This window comes from Fukomys damarensis, unplaced genomic scaffold (genome assembly GCF_012274545.1).
Source record: "Fukomys damarensis isolate Sample0158 unplaced genomic scaffold, DMR_v1.0_HiC HiC_scaffold_3, whole genome shotgun sequence".
NCBI classification, from domain to species: domain Eukaryota; kingdom Metazoa; phylum Chordata; class Mammalia; order Rodentia; family Bathyergidae; genus Fukomys; species Fukomys damarensis.
In genome coordinates, this window is record NW_022900915.1 from 32,037,880 (window position 1) to 32,056,078 (window position 18,199).

Here is an 18,199-nt window from a genome sequence, read left to right on the forward strand (position 1 = left end):
TATTGATGGCATGACTATTAAATAAGAATGAAAAACTCCTAGCTCTACTGCAAAACCAATTCAGCAGCCTTACAAATCAGCTGCTATAGCTGTAGACCTAACAGAAGGTGAGAGAAACATAAGACCTGTTATGGATCCTTGTGTTATAAAACAAATTACCAGAGCCTCAATCTCTATGGGGATAGCAGAATCTAAATGTCCCTAATAGTGAGAGAGAATTATGAAGGGATCTTGAGATGGAGACCTGTGGAAGAGGCTGAGAAATGGGCCTGGCACCTAACCATGGCTGAGCGTACTTTTCACTGGAACACATTCTTAATAAGAAAGTTGAAACAGCAAGAATTAAAGCAAGGATCTTTTATCAAAGGGATTTTCATATGGCTGAAATGCAAATGGGGAATGAAATAAGATGTCATGCTGGAAATTCACAAACGAGGACTCACAAGTTAAATCTTTGAAACTATTAAATGGTGCTGGGTAGTAATTAAGAAAATCACTCTGGATCTAGGATATTTGAGTTTGAATTCTAGCTCTGTTACCAGCTGGATGACATTGAGCAAAGCCTTTAAATTCTCTGGGCCGGTTTCATATACTGGTGTTTCATATACTGGTGTCCTCTGATTACAATCCCTTTTACCCTCAGATAAAATCCAGGGAAACAGAAGAGATTTTAAAGTAAAACTGATTTGAAACTGACAGAAAAACATGAGCACTGATACTTATCTTTCACTCTAAGCAATAGTTCGGTAATTCCAGTGCCTACCATGGTGGTTCGTGTGTGGAAGCAGAGAACTCAGAAAGCACCATTGCTTCAAATTTTGTTCCTGTTTTCTGCAATTCAAGTTTCATTCAAACAAAGAATGAAATCTAGCTTTAACACCTCGGTTTTTATTTTAAGCTAGAATCAAGAACACGGTCAGTCAAAAGACTTAAGTTTTAGCCTCGATGCACTCTAAGGAGCCTGACTGTTCAGGATGCTGGGTACACTGAGCATTCGGCTTTGCACCACAAGAACCCCATACACCACACAGGGTTGCTGTGAAAGTCAAGTCAGACACCAAACCTCAGGGCAGTTTGGATAAAATGTGGAACAACATTTTATAAATTAAGAAAATCTGACAAATCTGTAATTTATTTTTAAAGTTTAAGATGAACTGTGCTAGATGTATAAGGAGAAAACAAATAATTTGTTTATGAACCATAAGCAGGTTCGTATTTAATAACACATCTTGAATAATGAAAGAAAAGAAATTGTGGATGTAAAAAATTGCTCTCTCCTCATAAATAAAGCAGAACATGAGCCCCATGAGAGGAGGCAGGGTTGACTCAGTTGCTATAGAACTCCATCCCCACGATTTTATACTTAGTAGTTTCTTTACACATATTTGTTAAACAAATGTATGAATTTGTACATAAATTAACATGAGAGTATTTTCTGATTCTCTCTATTCAACATTGTATGGGTTTTATTACTTGATCATTCAAAATTTTGCCCACAGTACAGGTCAGAAAACTGGTTAGGGTAGCATATTTTAAACATCTCACCATTTATATCATTATTGACACCACTAGGGAGTTGTACAACTTAAAAAAAAATACATATACACACAAAATCCCTGAACTCCTCTGGTGAGACACCTGTAACAAGCAACAGGCACTTATCAGGGGGCTTTCCTAAGGAAAGTATTTATATTCTTTATAAACAGCATTTACAGATCCACTACAATGCTGATTCATTTCTTCCTGTGATGAATTATTCACTTCACATTGACACCACTAGGGAGTTGTACAACTTAAAAAAAAAATACATATACACACAAAATCCCTGAACTCCTCTGGTGAGACACCTGTAAAAAGCAACAAGCACTTATCAGGGGGCTTTCCTAAGGAAAGTATTTATATTCTTTACAAACAGCATTTACAGATCCACTACAATGCTGATTCATTTCTTCCTGTGATGAATTATTCACTTCTTGAATCGAATATTCAGATGTTTGAGTTTGTGTACAAACATGTCACAGCATGACACACATTCTTGCAATCACTCTAATTATTAATCATAATAGGAGACCTGAGATGGAGTCACCTAATGAAGTACAGACTTTAGTCATAACAGAAAGCGTGGCTCTGGAGAGAGATTAAACAATAGAGTATCTGTGAACCAAGTTGAGCCATCGCTAAAGAACATGGCATTATCTGGCAGATCTAGCCAGGGTGCCCACCTCAGAACAACGGTGTAACAAGTTTGATGGGGATTAGCATCTAACATACAGTGTCACATTGTAGTTGAAAAAGAGACAGAGCCTTTCTGAAATGTGGGTTTAGACGATGGTTAGGAAAAGCTTCATAGAGGAGACAGGAATTCTTTACCAAGTAGGTACGAATATTGTAGTGCGATCAACAATTAGGCAGGGACTTACAGAATCTTTTATGTGTCAGAGACTGAGACAAGTGTCATACGTATAAGAATTCAATCAAATCCTGGGAGGCAAACATTATTATCTGTACTTTGTAAATGAAAAACAAAACAAAACAAAAAACAAAGAAAAAATGAGGTTTAGAGAAATGAAAGGACTTTCTAAGATTACATGATTTGGATTTGAATAAAGACATGACAATAATGCCCATTAAATTTTTGCTGTAATACATGGGCCTCCATCATTCAAAATTAAAACAAAATATTTGGGTTCTACAAAAATTGCTCATGGATTTTGGAATGGACCCTCGCAGGTGAGCAAAAAAGCTTAAGCAAGAGTTAAAGGTAAGGATAGTCCAGAGTAGCACTGAAGGAATGCTACGGAATCAGGCAATCTGAACACCATCTGGGGGAGATCCAGAGATGACTGCAGCTCGGCTGAGTATACTGTGCATTTATGAAATATGCTTAAAGAGACACAGAAATTTAAGATAGAAATAGACTGCCCAAACTCAACTCGCTCTGGGAGTGGAGTACACATGAAACTTCACCTCTGAAAATATGTGGGCAGGCCTCAAAACAAACATCCAAATGTTGCCTGGCAACTGAGATAATAGCCACAGCTGATCTGTGGTCTAAATTCAAGTCAGGAAGACTTGAGAATGTTTGGCCACGCCCTGGGAGCGAGATGAGCTCTGACAATGGTCCAGCCCAAGTGCCCAGAAAAACCTAAGTCAGACTTTCAGTCCCACAAGGCAACTGATTCATTTGCACTGTTGTGCAAACTCCAAATTTCATGGGTGTATGTGTGTGTGTGTGTTTGTGCTTGGTCTGTGCTAACAATAATTATTGTATAAGCAAGGAGGAAAGCAAACCACACAGCCTAGATTCATCATTAAAGAACAGAAAAGCAGCTGAAATTATGTTCAAACTTCTAAGAACCCTGCTTGCCTTTCTTCATGCATGAAATAATTATGTTTGACCTTTGGCTGCCCAAGAGATGTCAGACCTGCAAAAGTCAGCCTACTTTCTTCCTTTGGTCCCTCCCACAGAGAAGGCTTATCACGCGAGGATTTACTTTCTCTTATGAGGCAAGGAATTCCAGAATGGCAGAGCAGGCAGGTGGCTACCACTGCCTTGAGAAGCTGCACCCTAATCTTACTTATCTTTCACAAGAAAATTTAACCTTATTTTACGTTATGGCACTTTATTTGAACTAAATGCATGGTTAGTTTATGCCCATGTTCTAGGCAGTAAGAGAGATCTTTGTAGCAAGAACACAATTTTTTACAAATCCAAACCAGTTCTGAGTTCATTGAAAGCATATTAGTTATTGATGGCATGACTATTAAATAAGAATGAAAAACTCCTAGCTCTACTGCAAAACCAATTCAGCAGCCTTACAAATCAGCTGCTATAGCTGTAGACCTAACAGAAGGTGAGAGAAACATAAGACCTGTTATGGATCCTTGTGTTATAAAACAAATTACCAGAGCCTCAATCTCTATGGGGATAGCAGAATCTAAATGTCCCTAATAGTGAGAGAGAATTATGAAGGGATCTTGAGATGGAGACCTGTGGAAGAGGCTGAGAAATGGGCCTGGCACCTAACCATGGCTGAGCGTACTTTTCACTGGAACACATTCTTAATAAGAAAGTTGAAACAGCAAGAATTAAAGCAAGGATCTTTTATCAAAGGGATTTTCATATGGCTGAAATGCAAATGGGGAATGAAATAAGATGTCATGCTGGAAATTCACAAACGAGGACTCACAAGTTAAATCTTTGAAACTATTAAATGGTGCTGGGTAGTAATTAAGAAAATCACTCTGGATCTAGGATATTTGAGTTTGAATTCTAGCTCTGTTACCAGCTGGATGACATTGAGCAAAGCCTTTAAATTCTCTGGGCCGGTTTCATATACTGGTGTTTCATATACTGGTGTCCTCTGATTACAATCCCTTTTACCCTCAGATAAAATCCAGGGAAACAGAAGAGATTTTAAAGTAAAACTGATTTGAAACTGACAGAAAAACATGAGCACTGATACTTATCTTTCACTCTAAGCAATAGTTCGGTAATTCCTACACAAGGGAGTTTTCGGGTATAGACTACTTTAGGCTGGCATTTAAAAATTTCTCCATACAAGATGGCTAATTTATTCCTCCTCTAACTGCCTAAGTTGTCAGAAGAAACTGTCAGCTAAAGTATTACTCATTAATTCCAACTGGTGTACAATTCTCTTTCAGAGAAAATTTCAATAGTATTAACGTATCAAGCCTAACAATACAGAGCATAATATTGATTTTTAGTGCTTATTAATATAGATAGAAATTCCCCTCTCAGCTTTTTTTTTTTTTGAGAGAGAAAGAGAGAGAGAGAGAGAGAGAGAGTCCCATTGTGTACTTCAGGCTGGCCTTGAACTCGAAGTGATCCTCCTGATTCAGCCTCCCAAGAGCTGGGAGTGAGTGTGCTACCACACTTGGCTCTCCTCTCTCATTATTTTAGTCTACCTAGAAATAAACCACTAAGTTGGGGATTTTGTAAGGCCAATCTGTGGAAAAGTACTTAGGATCAAATAGAATCTTGCTACCTGTGTGACCCAGGGTCATGTTAGTTAAACTCTGAATTTCTGACTTTCATTTGTAACAGTGTCACAGTATCTCCTTACCTTGTTGCAATATGCAAATCCTACGAGGAATAAATAAGTTTATGCAAATGATTTAGCACAGCAGTTGTCCCACTCTTTTTGGGAGCAGGGTGCAGTATAAATCGCTCTCAGGGATACTGGAAAAAGATATAACATCTGGGGACCGGGAAGTGAACACCCTTAGGAGAAAATAGTCCTGGTCGCAGGTCTCATCCTGAGTTAGCTATTGGCATAAAGCCAGGAACACCAACGTGATCAACCACTAACATGAGCCTTGAAAATTGCCCACCTGCCCAGGTCAATGGCAAGGTGGAGCCATTTTTTTTTCTTTTTTCCTGGCTGGAGCCATGAATTTAAAAACACAATATGAGAAAGAGGAATTCCAAACCTGTGCCATATCTAAATTTACCCACACCATGTGGAACAGAGGCTGAAAGCCTAAGCATTTACTCTGATGAAATCCAAATAATCCCAGGCAGAGACGTATTAAAAACTCACTGCTAGCAATAGGTCAGCAACTCAGAAGCAAAAGGACTCTCATGGAAGACAAACACACTGAAGATGCAGCTCCCCCGCACGCTCCAGACTTCATCAGGAAGAGCAACCCAATAAGGGAGAGTAGGCAGGTACAGATATGGGAGAAAGTGCTCTTCAGAGACAAGAGAGAAACCTGAAGGAGGCTTTAAAAACGTTTCAAAATTCAGAGATGAAGGAAGGAATGAAATCCCCAAAGCACAAACAGATGGAACTATAAGCTACATGTATGTGAACAGAAATGCAAATGACTGGAAGACAGATCTGAAGACATTACTTACAGGGCAGCACAAAAGTAAATAAGTAAGTAAAACAAAATATGAAAGAGAAGTTAAGAATTCTGGAAGATAAAATTTCTGACTACCAGTTTCAGTTCCTTGATACAGGCCCAGCCCTCTGCATTGAAAACATTTTGGCAAATGGAATATTATAAAAGCATGGATGCCTGAAAGCACGTGACATAGAGTTTTAAACATATTATTAACATGGGGATATTTATAATAAAGAACTGTGATGATTATTGGTCACAGTAATAGATTTATATAAAAGGTTTTATTGGCTCTGTTAGATATAAGTACAATTTCCTATTTTCATGATAAAAAGGACAAAGAAAAACATAACTAAGAATAGACAAATAATTTTATTGTCTATTAATTGCCTGGCCACATCCTTAGACAGCTGATAAAGGAACAATATGGCCTGGTGGCTGGACTTCTAGTTTCTCTGTAGGAATAGTATTCTTACACATTTTCCCCAACAATTCTATTCTGGGCAAGGCTGGTGGTTTTCGGGTCTGAAAGGTCTCTGATATGTGAGTCCCTTGTACAGGGACCTCAGTCCATTGCAGAGTTCCAGGAGCACACTCAGGTACCGAGGGGACCTGAATCTCCCATTCAGCTCTGAGTGGAATGGGAATGGTCCAGGCTCTTATTCAGCTCCAAACATGCTCCATGAACACCAAGCAATTTGGACCATGGGAGACTTTTACTATGATTCAGAAACTTGAGAACTCAGGGATGGCTGGAATTCTTATCAAGATTTCAGTGCACTGCTACGGCCAGACGACTAAGAGGTGGGTTTCAATTCACTTGTTAGAGAAGTGGTCATCAAACTTTTAGAAGAGTAAGGATTTATTTAGCAATCTTACTGAGCCATGGATCCCTCAGTAATTCTGATTGGCTAGGTGACCTCATGGTGCAACAGTAGCATGACTGACTCCAGAACGTAATGAATGAGGCAAGCCAATGCCAAGGAAGTTGCACGTGTATCAGACACAGCATTCCTGCCTTGCACTGACTCGACCCCTCACGAATAATATCTCAGCCCTTAGTGTTGATGGCTGTTGTCATTTTCTGCTTGGACTGGACACCTGGTCACAGATCTTTAAGGTCTAGTGTTTATTCCAAAAATAAAAACAGGCCTCCACCTTTACCATATGCTCTTCTCCTCAACCTTCCAATTTGCTTGGTTTACTCCATTTTACACACCTTGAGGACAATGCCAATTAGCACTTTTCACAGTGTTTCTCTATATTTGTCACATGGAACACACTCCTGTAAACCTAGCATCATGTCTAGCTCATTGTAGAAGTTTAAGGAAAAAAAGAAAAGAAAGAGTTCCTTTCTCATATTTTTTGATTACTCATTCTTTAACCTTCACCTAATGGACAAACAGATGTTAAGTTTCAAAAACTCCACATAGAAATCCTAGAGAATAAAAATGAACATGACTTTACTTTTTCTATCTACCCAAGATGAATCTCTGTATTAATGAATATCTATATTATTACAGAAGCATCTTAGGGCTTCACTCATCTTATGACAAAATTAATGTACTTTACAATCCAATAAATATTTATTGAGCAATTGGTAAGTGGAAGGCACTGTGGTCGACACCATGAGGGTACAATGATGGGGATTCTGTCTTTGGGAGGCTTGTAGCATAATAAAGAGCTCGCATGCTGAAAACGGAAGTATCCAGAGCCAAATGAGACTTTAGTGTGTGACACTTTTTATACAGTAAAGCAAATTTTTTTTAAAGGTGTTTTAGAGAGCTGTTGAATACATTCTGAGAAAAGATACAGCACGATGGGACTTCTTTTCTTAATCTGTAAAATGGGCAGAATAAGGGTTTTTTTCCAGCTGCACCATCACCAAAGCGGGTCACGCGCTCAGCATATGCCAGAACATAGTATTTTTCCAGTAAATGTAGCTGTAACTATCCATACTGATCTATTTTTTATTGAAAACCTTTCTAGCTGTCTTGTAGTAATCTATCATGGCTCACTGCAGACAATATGGCCCATACTATAGAGCATAAACAAAACAATTTTACTTTGTTAATGGTGTGATTGCAGTTTTCATCTAAATTTCCAATGGCCAAATACACAGACTTGCTCAGAAGCCATCCAGTCTTAGGTGATGTTTTGGAATGCTCCTTCAGAAATGGAAACAGTAGGACGCTTCAAAATTGTCATCCAGAACACTGAGAGTGCCTGTTGAAGAACAGTGGGTGGCTGATATATTTTAACTTAGAGTTATTCACGAAGAAACATAAAATTATTTGTGAAGGCCACTTTTCGTTTCTAGTACTCAGATAATTAATGCAATGCATCAGAAAAACTGTGGAATAAAATAGGTTTTTTCTTTTTCTTTTTCTTTCTTTTTTTTTTTTTTTTTTTGTACCAGGGATCAAACTTGGGACCTTGCACTTGCAACGCAGGCAGAAGAACCACTGAGCTAAATCCCTGGCCCTAAAATAAGTTCTTTTTATGAGGCCAGACATACTGATGTTAGCACATGCATTTCAGATTGAAACAATCCCAAAGGAACTGTAAGGTAGAATGACAGAGAAAATACACACGATATATGTATACAGAAGAATGGGGGGTTGTGAATTTGTTGTTAAAACAGGACTAATCAGATAGTCTGTTTTGAAGAAAAACACATAGTGCCACCTAATTAGTTGTGACAAAGCAAAGATACAATTGTTAAATATATACCATGAGTAGGAACATTGATACCTGGCCTGTTATAAGAAGTTAGTTCAAGTATATTACTCATGTTTTTTCTGATAACTTTCTTTTCTTTTTGGTTGTATTCTTCCCGATTGTTATTTTATATGATTATGAGAGACATCACACTCAGCCAATTCTAGCAGAGATCAGGGAACCGAAGTTCACTGACTCTATACAGACACCTGCCCTCACCTACTGGGTGGGAATCCTCTCCAAGCCTGTGAATGACACCATTAGTGCTGGGAAGCGCGGCTTCATAAACAGTCTCACACTGCGCAACACATCCGTTTGTAACAGACACCGAGTCCCCGCTATGCGCGCACACACACACACACACACACACACACACACACGGGTTCCCTCTACGCCTCACTGCTGGTGGTCATCCATTCCCACCCCACCAGCCCTACAGACGTGGCATTTCCTAGCTTGGCAGGATTCTGCTAAATCTCACTATGTGATTTTAATCTTTTATGCTTCCTAGAACCCAAAAAGCATTTCCCACCACACCTCCAGGGACTCAGTAGCCCTTTCACACACAAAAACCAGTGTGCAAAAGTCCAATCCATGCCTAAAAGCAAAATGCCAGGAGGAAGCTCTCCAAAGTCATTCACTAAAGAGTGAAGTCCCCCTCTCGGAACAGCACATGCCACTCCCTGGTGAGCTCGCCCGCAGTGCAGAGGTCTGTTTCCTCTAGAGAGCATCACCAACAGCGGAAAGAGTCCTGAGCGCTGACTAAGCATTCCTGCCCACTCTGCAGGAGCGTGGGCTCCGGAAGACCCTAGAGACAGCGCAGGCAGGGGCGCGGCTTCTGCTCTCCTGCCTCATTTCTTCGAGCTGTAAGATGGGAATAATGGAGCCGCGGATTTAGCTCAGTGGTTCCACTGCCTGCCTCGCAAGGGCAAGGACCCAAGTTTGATCCCCGGTACCCCCCAAAAAATATTAATAATGAATGATATTGCCTCTTGCCCATTTATAAATGGAGAACTCTGGGGTCCTACCACTGGGAGAGACGGCTAAATCTCTGTTATCCTGCAACAGTCTCAGGTTGTGTTCAGGGAAACAGAACCGAAACATGTTACAACACTCGCCACACCACACCCAGCCTGTGTCAGGTACTCAGAAAGGTCAGGGTGAGCTCATTCTCCAAAACCGAGGTCATGGGGGTGGGGATGGGCCGCGGGTGGAGGAAGGGGGTAACCCAGAGACCAAATGACAGAACAAGTCCGCAGAATCGCTGCTCTTCTTTCAGTTTTTGGCCCGGGTCACACGAATCTCTAGTTTTGTAACCTTCAGATCGCTCACAGATACATTCGCAGCTGTAACAGTGCTCAGGGCAGAGAGGAAGGGTTAACAAGAAGCACAATCGAATTCAGAACACATCTGGAAAGAAATGGCTCCTCAAGTCCACACCGCAAGAACTACGCAACGGGCCGGGAAGCCAGCTGCGGGTCCTGGCCGCTGACACCAGAGCCGGAGGCAGCCGCTCAACCCAGGGCACAGGCGGGCGCGAGCGAAGCGGGCAGCTCAGTACTCACTCTGCGGGGACTCCCGGGCCCAGGGACCTCAGCTAGGTCCGGATGTTTGCATTCCTGCTTGGGAACTGCCTGGGCCTTTCCGAGGAGTTAGAGCCCAGTCCGAGCACAGCGTGACGCGGAGGGCGGGTCCCGGCTGCGGCGCCCTTCTCCCCTCGGCCCCGCCCCAGGAGCTCAGGACGGCGAGGGAGGAGGTGGCCTGGTGTCCTGGCCCTGCGTCCCCGCTGACCACCGGCCGCGAGCCCTGCGCCCTGCACTCGGCCGGACGCCTGCCCGCCGCCTCCGGACCTCTGCCCCCGGACTAGCAAAGGTAGTAGCTCTTTGCAAACTCGCTCCCTTAAATATCTGTTTTTCTTCCAGCACTGGCGATTGAACTCAGGACCTTCAAACTGAGCTACATCCCCAGCTCCTTTAATTTTTTTCTTTTTGTTGTTGAGACATGGTCTCATTAAGTCACACAGAAAAAAAAAGTTACTACGTTTTAAAAGAAACGTGGAAAGCTAACTTTTCCCCCAAATCCTAAACCAGCCACAATAGATAGACTCTGGGCCCTGAGCTGAGGTGAAAGCTGGGGAGCGGTTTTTCAGGGACAGAGACCTCATCCATGCTGGCGACTCGGGTCGCGGGAGTCATGAATCCGAGCTGCACTGGCCAAGACAGAGGTGACAGCCGGCCCCAAGGAAGAAGTGGGTGCTCAGGCACAGTGTGGCCCCCACCCCACGTAACAGCCACAGCTCCTGAGGGTCCTCACTCCAGCTCTGTGAAATAGAACTGGTGACGTGCCAGGCCTTCCAACTCCAGTAGGTTATAATTTCTTGAGAAGCCCCTCCCATTAATCCTTGATGAAAATGTACTTTAAAATGACTCTTTGGTTAATTGTCAGTATTATATTTCCTTAAAAACTAAAACAAACTAAACCTGAGCTCATCTGGTTTTCGCTGGTATTTATTTCTCCAGGGACAAGGACTGCTCAGCGTGACTTATTCGGGCCACGCCTTAGCAGAGGTGAAGCCTGGAGTCCAAGTCCCCGGGATCAGTTAGCTGTGTCTTCTGCAATGAAGGTGCATATCTATCTCTGTGCTTCTGAAGAGTACACATGAGTAATGGAAGGTTATGACAGAAGTTTTCCAAAGAGGCTTATGTTGCAGGCCAGGGAGCACAGGGCTGGCTGCCTTCATTGGAGATGGAGGAAGATGCGTGTCCTCTAAGCTTCTGCAGCCAGGGTCTCTGAGAGTCACCCTTTCTCGCTCTGGGAGGGGCTCCAGAGCATCTGTGCCTGAAACCTGGAGATGCCCCTTCCATACCATATGAAAGCCTGGGTACCGCTCCTGCCTGCTGAATTAGAATTTCTTGCCCTGGAAACTGTGAATCTGCTTTCAATCAGATTCTCCAGTTTATTCTTAAGCAACCTAAAGTACAGGCATTTAAATACCTACACTGTACAGTTCAGCCTCTTAGCTACTCACAGTATGATTCACAGAACAGCAGCCCGTGGGAGGTTGTTAAAAAGCAGAGCCTCAGCACCAACCTAGACTTGCTGAATCAGAATTTTCATTTTAATAAAAACCCTACTCATTCAATATGCACCTTAAGATATGATAATTACTGAGTACATCTTTTCAAAGTTTGTCTACTTATGTGCTACCTACACACTGCCATAATAAATAATACAAATATCTCCCATAATTGTATTGTTAACTTAATTAAAAAATAGATTGACTTTTTAAACTTGTCTTAAGCAAAAATATCCATAGGATGGTAAGTTTTATGTGCCACTTTACTTTTTATAGGACATCAAAGTATATACACAATAATTGAAACAAAAATGCTTTCCCTTCTTAACAGAGTAACCTCATAAACCACACATTTGGGGGTTCTATAGGGTTACTATGACATTGAATATCATTGTTGATCAGCCTCTGGCTCATAATATGTATAAGAAAAGTAAGAGTCTGAGAGAAGACCTGGGATCCCAAAGTTCTCAGAACTATCCATGGAAAAGAGGACTCAAATCACAAAGTATTTCTATGGCTATTTACTCTTTTGGGGAACCCTCTAGGCAGGAAGGAAAGTTATTTCCACCTTCTTCTTTTTAAATGTCTAATGTTGCTGGGCTACTTGTCATCAGTGACTTTCCTATTGTTCAATCAGGTTTTCCTCTCCCTACTGGGTAGTTGTCATTTGGCAGCTGGTTGCACATTTGAAAACCTTCACCACACACTAATAACTTCCCTTTAATCGGTATGTGCTTTCCTAAACTAGAATCCAGAAAAGTCGTATCCTCAGATTCCCCCATAGCATGACTGAGGCATGTGATTTATTTGGCCAGTTCAATGAACTGATTTGAGAATAAGACTGAGGTGGCCCACATGAGGAGACACTGCCCACAGGGAAGTCAACATTATAAGAAGGTATCTGATTGGCCAGGATGGGCAGTGGCAGGGGCAGTTTCTGGCCCCTGGTTCTAAATGTGTGATGTGTAAGCTTCAGTGGCATCTGGGTAAGCAGGAGAAACACCCAAGTGTTGTGTGCAGTGTCCCTGGCTGTGAGGCTTCGCATTCTTCCTGCTGGACCTTCCCAGATTTTTCTTCTAGCCACTCACTTAAGAAATCTTAGAAACTCCCTTTGGCTTAAACTAGCCAGAGTCGATGCTAGTTGGAACTTTAATTAAAGCATCTTCCTAGCATAGTCTTCTACAGAGATAGTTCTATTGCAGTCTGAAAGTTGGCTTCCAAACAATCTATTCTGTTTGTCAATTATCTGAGAACTGTTCTAGCAATATAAATACACAACTAGTTATGGATCACAACTATCTTCACATTGACTTTAGTAAGCATCTATAATTTCATAGTCTCATTAATCCTCATTGTTAATTTACCATTTTACAATAACTATTCTGAGTCAGTAATATCTATGCCACTTAGGAGCTTTGGATCTTCTCAGAAATACATGGAAGAAGAGACACTATTTATGAGCACATTTATTAGTTTTGTAAGAATTCTCACAAAACAGTTTTGCAGTGTGTGGAAACCATTCTATAATACACAGCTTGCACATAAGCTTCAAATTAAATACTTACTTTTGAAGATCAACTTTCAGGTGTTCACAATAATTTTTGAAAGTATCACTTATTAGAATTTTCAGGTTGAATGTGTTCAGAACCAAGGAAACCAGGATGAATTCTCACTGCCAGTTATGTCTACCATTTGATCATGACTTTTCTGAATGCTTTGGGAGAGTATCAGTTTACCTGTATGTGTTATGGCAATTGTGTAATAAAAGGCTTCAAGTTCTCAGACATGCCAATATCCCAGGCTTTTCTCAATGAAGCCTGGGAATGATAATTTTTAAAAGATATGTTCATATGAAGAACTCCAGTCTGGCATCAAAAGGAGAAATTAGCAGGCATCTACAGTTGTGTTTTTTGTTTTGTTTTCTTAACTTTGTACAAGTTAAAATCATGAGAAAGGTAGAAGGGAAGAATTCCACTCTGGTAAATCTGTTGGGAAACTGCTGAAGGAAAGTGAGTCAGAAAAACCTGGTAAGCAAAAGCAACAAGCGAGATAATAATGGAGGTGGGAAGGGACACTGTTTTAAAGGATAAGCAAAGTTTCAGGCCTGGCTTTGAAGTACTGACGCAATAAACGAATAGCTAAGATGCCTGCATTTCCCAGCTATGTTGTACCCCCAAGCCTAGTTTGTTAAGACAGAAGAGGGTTGGAAGACGAATCCAATTCCTTACAACCATCACCCCTCAGAAATATCAGATGACAACTTCCTGTGTGGAAAAAGTGAGAGGGAAAAGGTTCTAGTTCCTATGACTTTTATGTCAATTCTTTTTCAAGAAAAACACTAGGTGTGGTTTTCCACAACACATTTAACCTCCAAAAGTTTAGGTAATAGCAATTCTGGGAAAAAAAATTACAAATGACTTCACTTAATGTCATTGTGTGTAGGCTTTGCAAAAGGAGCCTTCTCATTTTTAGAGGTATAATTTTGGTGTAAGTTAACTATAGGTCCAAGTAAACATTACAGGTAAGAAATGTCTGGAAAATCTTTTCCATTTGGGGACCTTCAAACAACAGAAAATGAGGACAGATAGGAGTAACCACAGAGATACATTTCCCCAGCACCAGGACTACCAGTTGTCAGGCCCAGGGCTCTGTGTTTAAATATTTAATTTCGCCTCAGTTTTACAACAGCTCTGACAAGAAACACTTCCTTCTGCAGCTCATTGGGATCAATAAAAGGAGTGCCAAAGAGGAAACTTAGGCCTGGGTCTGCTTGGCTGAGCGAGCATCCCCTGACCAAGGAGCACCACAAAGACCAACAGTGAGCAGACTTCTAGTTGTGATTTATGTTAGCTCCAAATACAAGTGATTAAAATTCTCTATTTAAAACTACTAGACCACCTCCTGTTTCACAAGCGCAAGGTCCGAAGTTTGATCCCCGATACCAAAAAATAAAATAAAACTAATAGATGATCAGTACTTTTTATCACTTATTGCATGATAGAATGATGATTTGGAAAGGCCTGTAAAACACACTCAAGATCTTAAATTGGGATCGTGTTACTGTGCCAACCTCACCTTAGAGAGTTCAGCCTATTCTCACTTCTCAGCTCATTCTTGGTTTGGGCAACTTTAGGATCTTGAAGCTCTGGGAGACACTAAAATACTAACCCTTCATGAAACAAATGGTATAAATGAAAGAGTCCACAGCCTTCCACAGAATGGCCACCAACTTCAAAGGAAACCCTACTTGTTTAAAGTGTTGTACATATACTCCTGAAATAGACTAAGATGCCAGATAATCTGGATATACTAGAAGTGGATATACACAAAGTTGAAATGGACTGAACACAAAAGTGTTATGCATTAAAAACTATCAGTTTTGTTACAGAATCACAAAGTTGAAATGGACTGAACACAAAAGTGTTATGCATTAAAAACTATCAGTTTTGTTACAGTTTCTTCTACTGAAAAGTAAGGTTTCAGCGAATTTTTTCTTTCTGTAAGTTGCAAAGCTTTGAGGTGTTGTAGTACAAAAATTGCTCAGTGAGAGCTTATGGGATCTAGCATTGTTAAAGACCTTGTGTGTATAGGAAAGCTGGGTTTCAATCCTGCCTCCATCTTCCTGGCTTTGTGAGTATGTCAAGATTACTCAACCTCTGTGAGCCCTGCTTTCCTTAGGTATAAAGGAATAATAATAATGAGGTTGCAAGGAGATTACCTAAGGCAATTTCATAGAGCCCTTGGAGAGCCTGATGTGGTTAATGCTTATAAAGGAATCTTGAATTACTTTTGGAAGACGGAAGAGGATAATATTTTACTACATGTAGAAGTCCAGTGTAATTATAATATTATCTACTGAACACATTATTATATGTGGGGAGTAATTACAGCATAAATAGTTTTAGAATCATTCATATCATTGTGAGAAATTACATCCTCTCTCAGTGTAGTAGCATATAGCTGAAACCCCAGCACTTGGGAGGCTGAGGCAGGAGGCTTGCCATCAGTTGTAGGGTAGCCTGGGCTACATAGGGAATTCAAGGCCAGCCTGAATTGCTTAGAAAGACCCTGCTCAAAATAAAAAGGAAAAGGAGAGAGAGGGGGGGGGATCTCCTATCCTCTAACACAAAAAGGATAGCTTGCTCAAATATTTTCAGTGATGTGTGAGAACTTCTGGCCTCCTCCACAGGCCCTACCCACTGGGGAGGTGACACCCAGTAGTGCAGAGAAGAGAAGGGGATCTTTCACATACAGGAAGTAACTGACCTTGGTGGCCTGGGCTGTCCCACTGGCATGGGCTCTGGAGGGCTGACTGCTCCTGAGGCTTGCTGCTTTCTGCTTTAAAATAGAAAATACTAGTTTCATTGAGGGAACATACCTTCACAATGTGCATAGGCAAGTACAAATTTTCACAATAATATGAATATCTCCTCCAGCAAAAATCAGACTAGTATCCTAGCACACCCAAAGCAGATGCAAGTGTTTACTTTTTCATAACTTTTCCCGAAGCCTATATAATGAAAATGAAAAGCAAGCTGGATAAATGTCCTTGTTTAATATTCAGTGATTTTGGAGAACTGCAAAAATCCTCACATGGGCAGTTGTCATTCCCCACCATAAAACATTTCCAGAAGCCACTCATTATGGAATATTGCCTTCTTTCCTGCAGTTTTGTAGAGTGTGCAATCGCAGGTGATTTAGAATATATATCAAAGCCACAATTCTTTTACAACTTAGGGAAAGGATAAGGAAAGAGAGTTTTTTAAGTTTAAAGATATTCATGATATAAGCTAGTCATTACTCTAACATCAAAAAGTTGAAAACAATAACTTTAATGAACAATTAATATTTGAGGATGAATGAATTCCACTGACCACATGACAGCTGGGATTTGGCCACGAGAAGAAAAAAACCAACCTTGTTTGGCTTGCTACAAAGCCATTGTTAAAAATAGTATGCATAAATTTAAACTTAATATACGTGCTGATTTTTCTTTTATCCCCACATCAACTCAAGGCCTATTTTTAAAAAATGAGTTACTAGCAAATTCTACTGAGGTTATCTTACAGCTCAACAGAGGTGGACACCCTTGACTTTCCCGTGGGTGTGATCTGTTGCTCTTAAGACTGGCTTGTGCTCAGAGCTGCCTTCATCACTTAGTCTACAAAGAGCCAATTTAATTCAGCTGGAAGGGAAATTCAATTTGTAAAAATGATTTTTCTTTTCTTTTTCTTTTTTTCTTTGGAGACAGGTTTTACTGTGCAGCCCATGCTGGTCTCAAATCCACGAGCTCAAATGATTCTCTTAGCTCAGCTTCCCAGTAGTTGGGACCAAGCCTGAATTGTTGAATTTTTATCTAACAAATATTAAGCTTTTTGTCAATGTCAGTCAGTTAAAATACTGTGGGAAATTTTAGGAATTCATATAGGTATATACTTATTTTCAGAGTTTAATTACAGAGTGTTACATGAGAGCTGGCTGGCTCCCTTTCATCAATTTTGTCTGACTTCCTTCCTTCCTTCCTTCCTTCCTTCCTTCCTTCCTTCCTTCCTTCCTTCCTTCCTTCATCGGATAAACTATGAGCCAGGTCCTATTCTACGCAGTGGAGATCCAACGACTAATTCAATAGAAAAAGCTTCTGTTCCCCCAGCACTTACATTCCAGTAGATGGACTCAGGCCATTAATAAGTCTAAAGGAAAGATCTCAGGAAATGACGAATGTTGAGCAGACTGTAAAACAGGGTAAAGGAACAGAGTGGCTGAGGGCTGCTTCAGAATGGACAAACAAGTTACATTTGATTAGGACCTGTTTGTTATGAAGAAAGCAATCCTGCATAGTTGGTTAGAGGGGAGAAGCATCTGGATGAACAGAGCCGCACAGGCAAAGGTCCTGAGTTGGGAACAGGCTCGGCAAATTGGAGGAACAGAAAGGCAGTGGAAGGTACAGCATTAATGGTAGGATATAAAACAATGATGAAAGACCACGATATTGAACTTGAGTGATGGGGAACAAAAATGGGCCAGCCATCAGGTGTGTTTGGAATCATCTGTTTCTTCCTGATCTTCACTGGGTACTAATCTAGTCTGGGCTAGTCCTTATTTGCATCAAGGTGCCAAATTGTCAAAGTCCTCTGGCTTCGTGTTACCTTGTGCTTAGTTTTGCAGGTGTCTTCTCCACTTCCACACCTGTATCAGCCCTTAGAAATCCAGCCCTGCCAAGGCATCTCTCACTGGCTAGGTCTACTTGTTCACCAAGCAGGCACAGGGCCTCCTCTACCCTCAGAACAGAATTCACCACCCAGAGCAAGTGGTCTCTCTCAAAACAAGTTCATTCTGTGTTTATCCTAACCACAGCTATAGTTCTAGTCACTAAAGTAAAAGTTCAAATGTTAAATGAGAATGCTATTCCCATGATAAATTTAAATTTTAAGTTAAATTATTTTTCTTCATTATCATAAATCCAAACTGAAACCTACCCAGATTTCTCCTTGCTGACCAATCACAGATTTTTAAAATATTTATGGGCTATGGGCA

At 40.8% G+C, this 18,199-nt stretch overlaps 1 protein-coding gene and 1 long non-coding RNA gene across 7 annotated transcripts in view; one reads left to right on the forward strand and one right to left on the reverse strand.

The window, feature by feature from the left end:
- Positions 1 to 18,199, reverse strand: part of Cast (calpastatin) — a 118,844-nt gene that overhangs the window by 64,962 nt on the left and 35,683 nt on the right. For 3 of the 6 annotated variants that reach the window (XM_010621847.2, XM_010621848.2, XM_010621845.2), the window contains exon 3: positions 15,932 to 16,003. In XM_010621847.2, coding sequence (XP_010620149.1) covers positions 15,932 to 16,003 — 72 coding nt within the window. Of the gene's footprint in view, positions 1 to 10,154; positions 10,253 to 15,931; positions 16,004 to 18,199 lie in introns of those variants that run through there. The other 3 variants (XM_010621850.3, XM_010621849.3, XM_010621846.2) reach the window with 2 other exon arrangements.
- LOC104860599 lies at positions 10,363 to 14,605 on the forward strand. The gene is made up of 3 exons (XR_779732.2): positions 10,363 to 10,461; positions 11,109 to 11,212; positions 14,382 to 14,605. It is a non-coding gene; the product is annotated as an uncharacterized LOC104860599 (long non-coding RNA).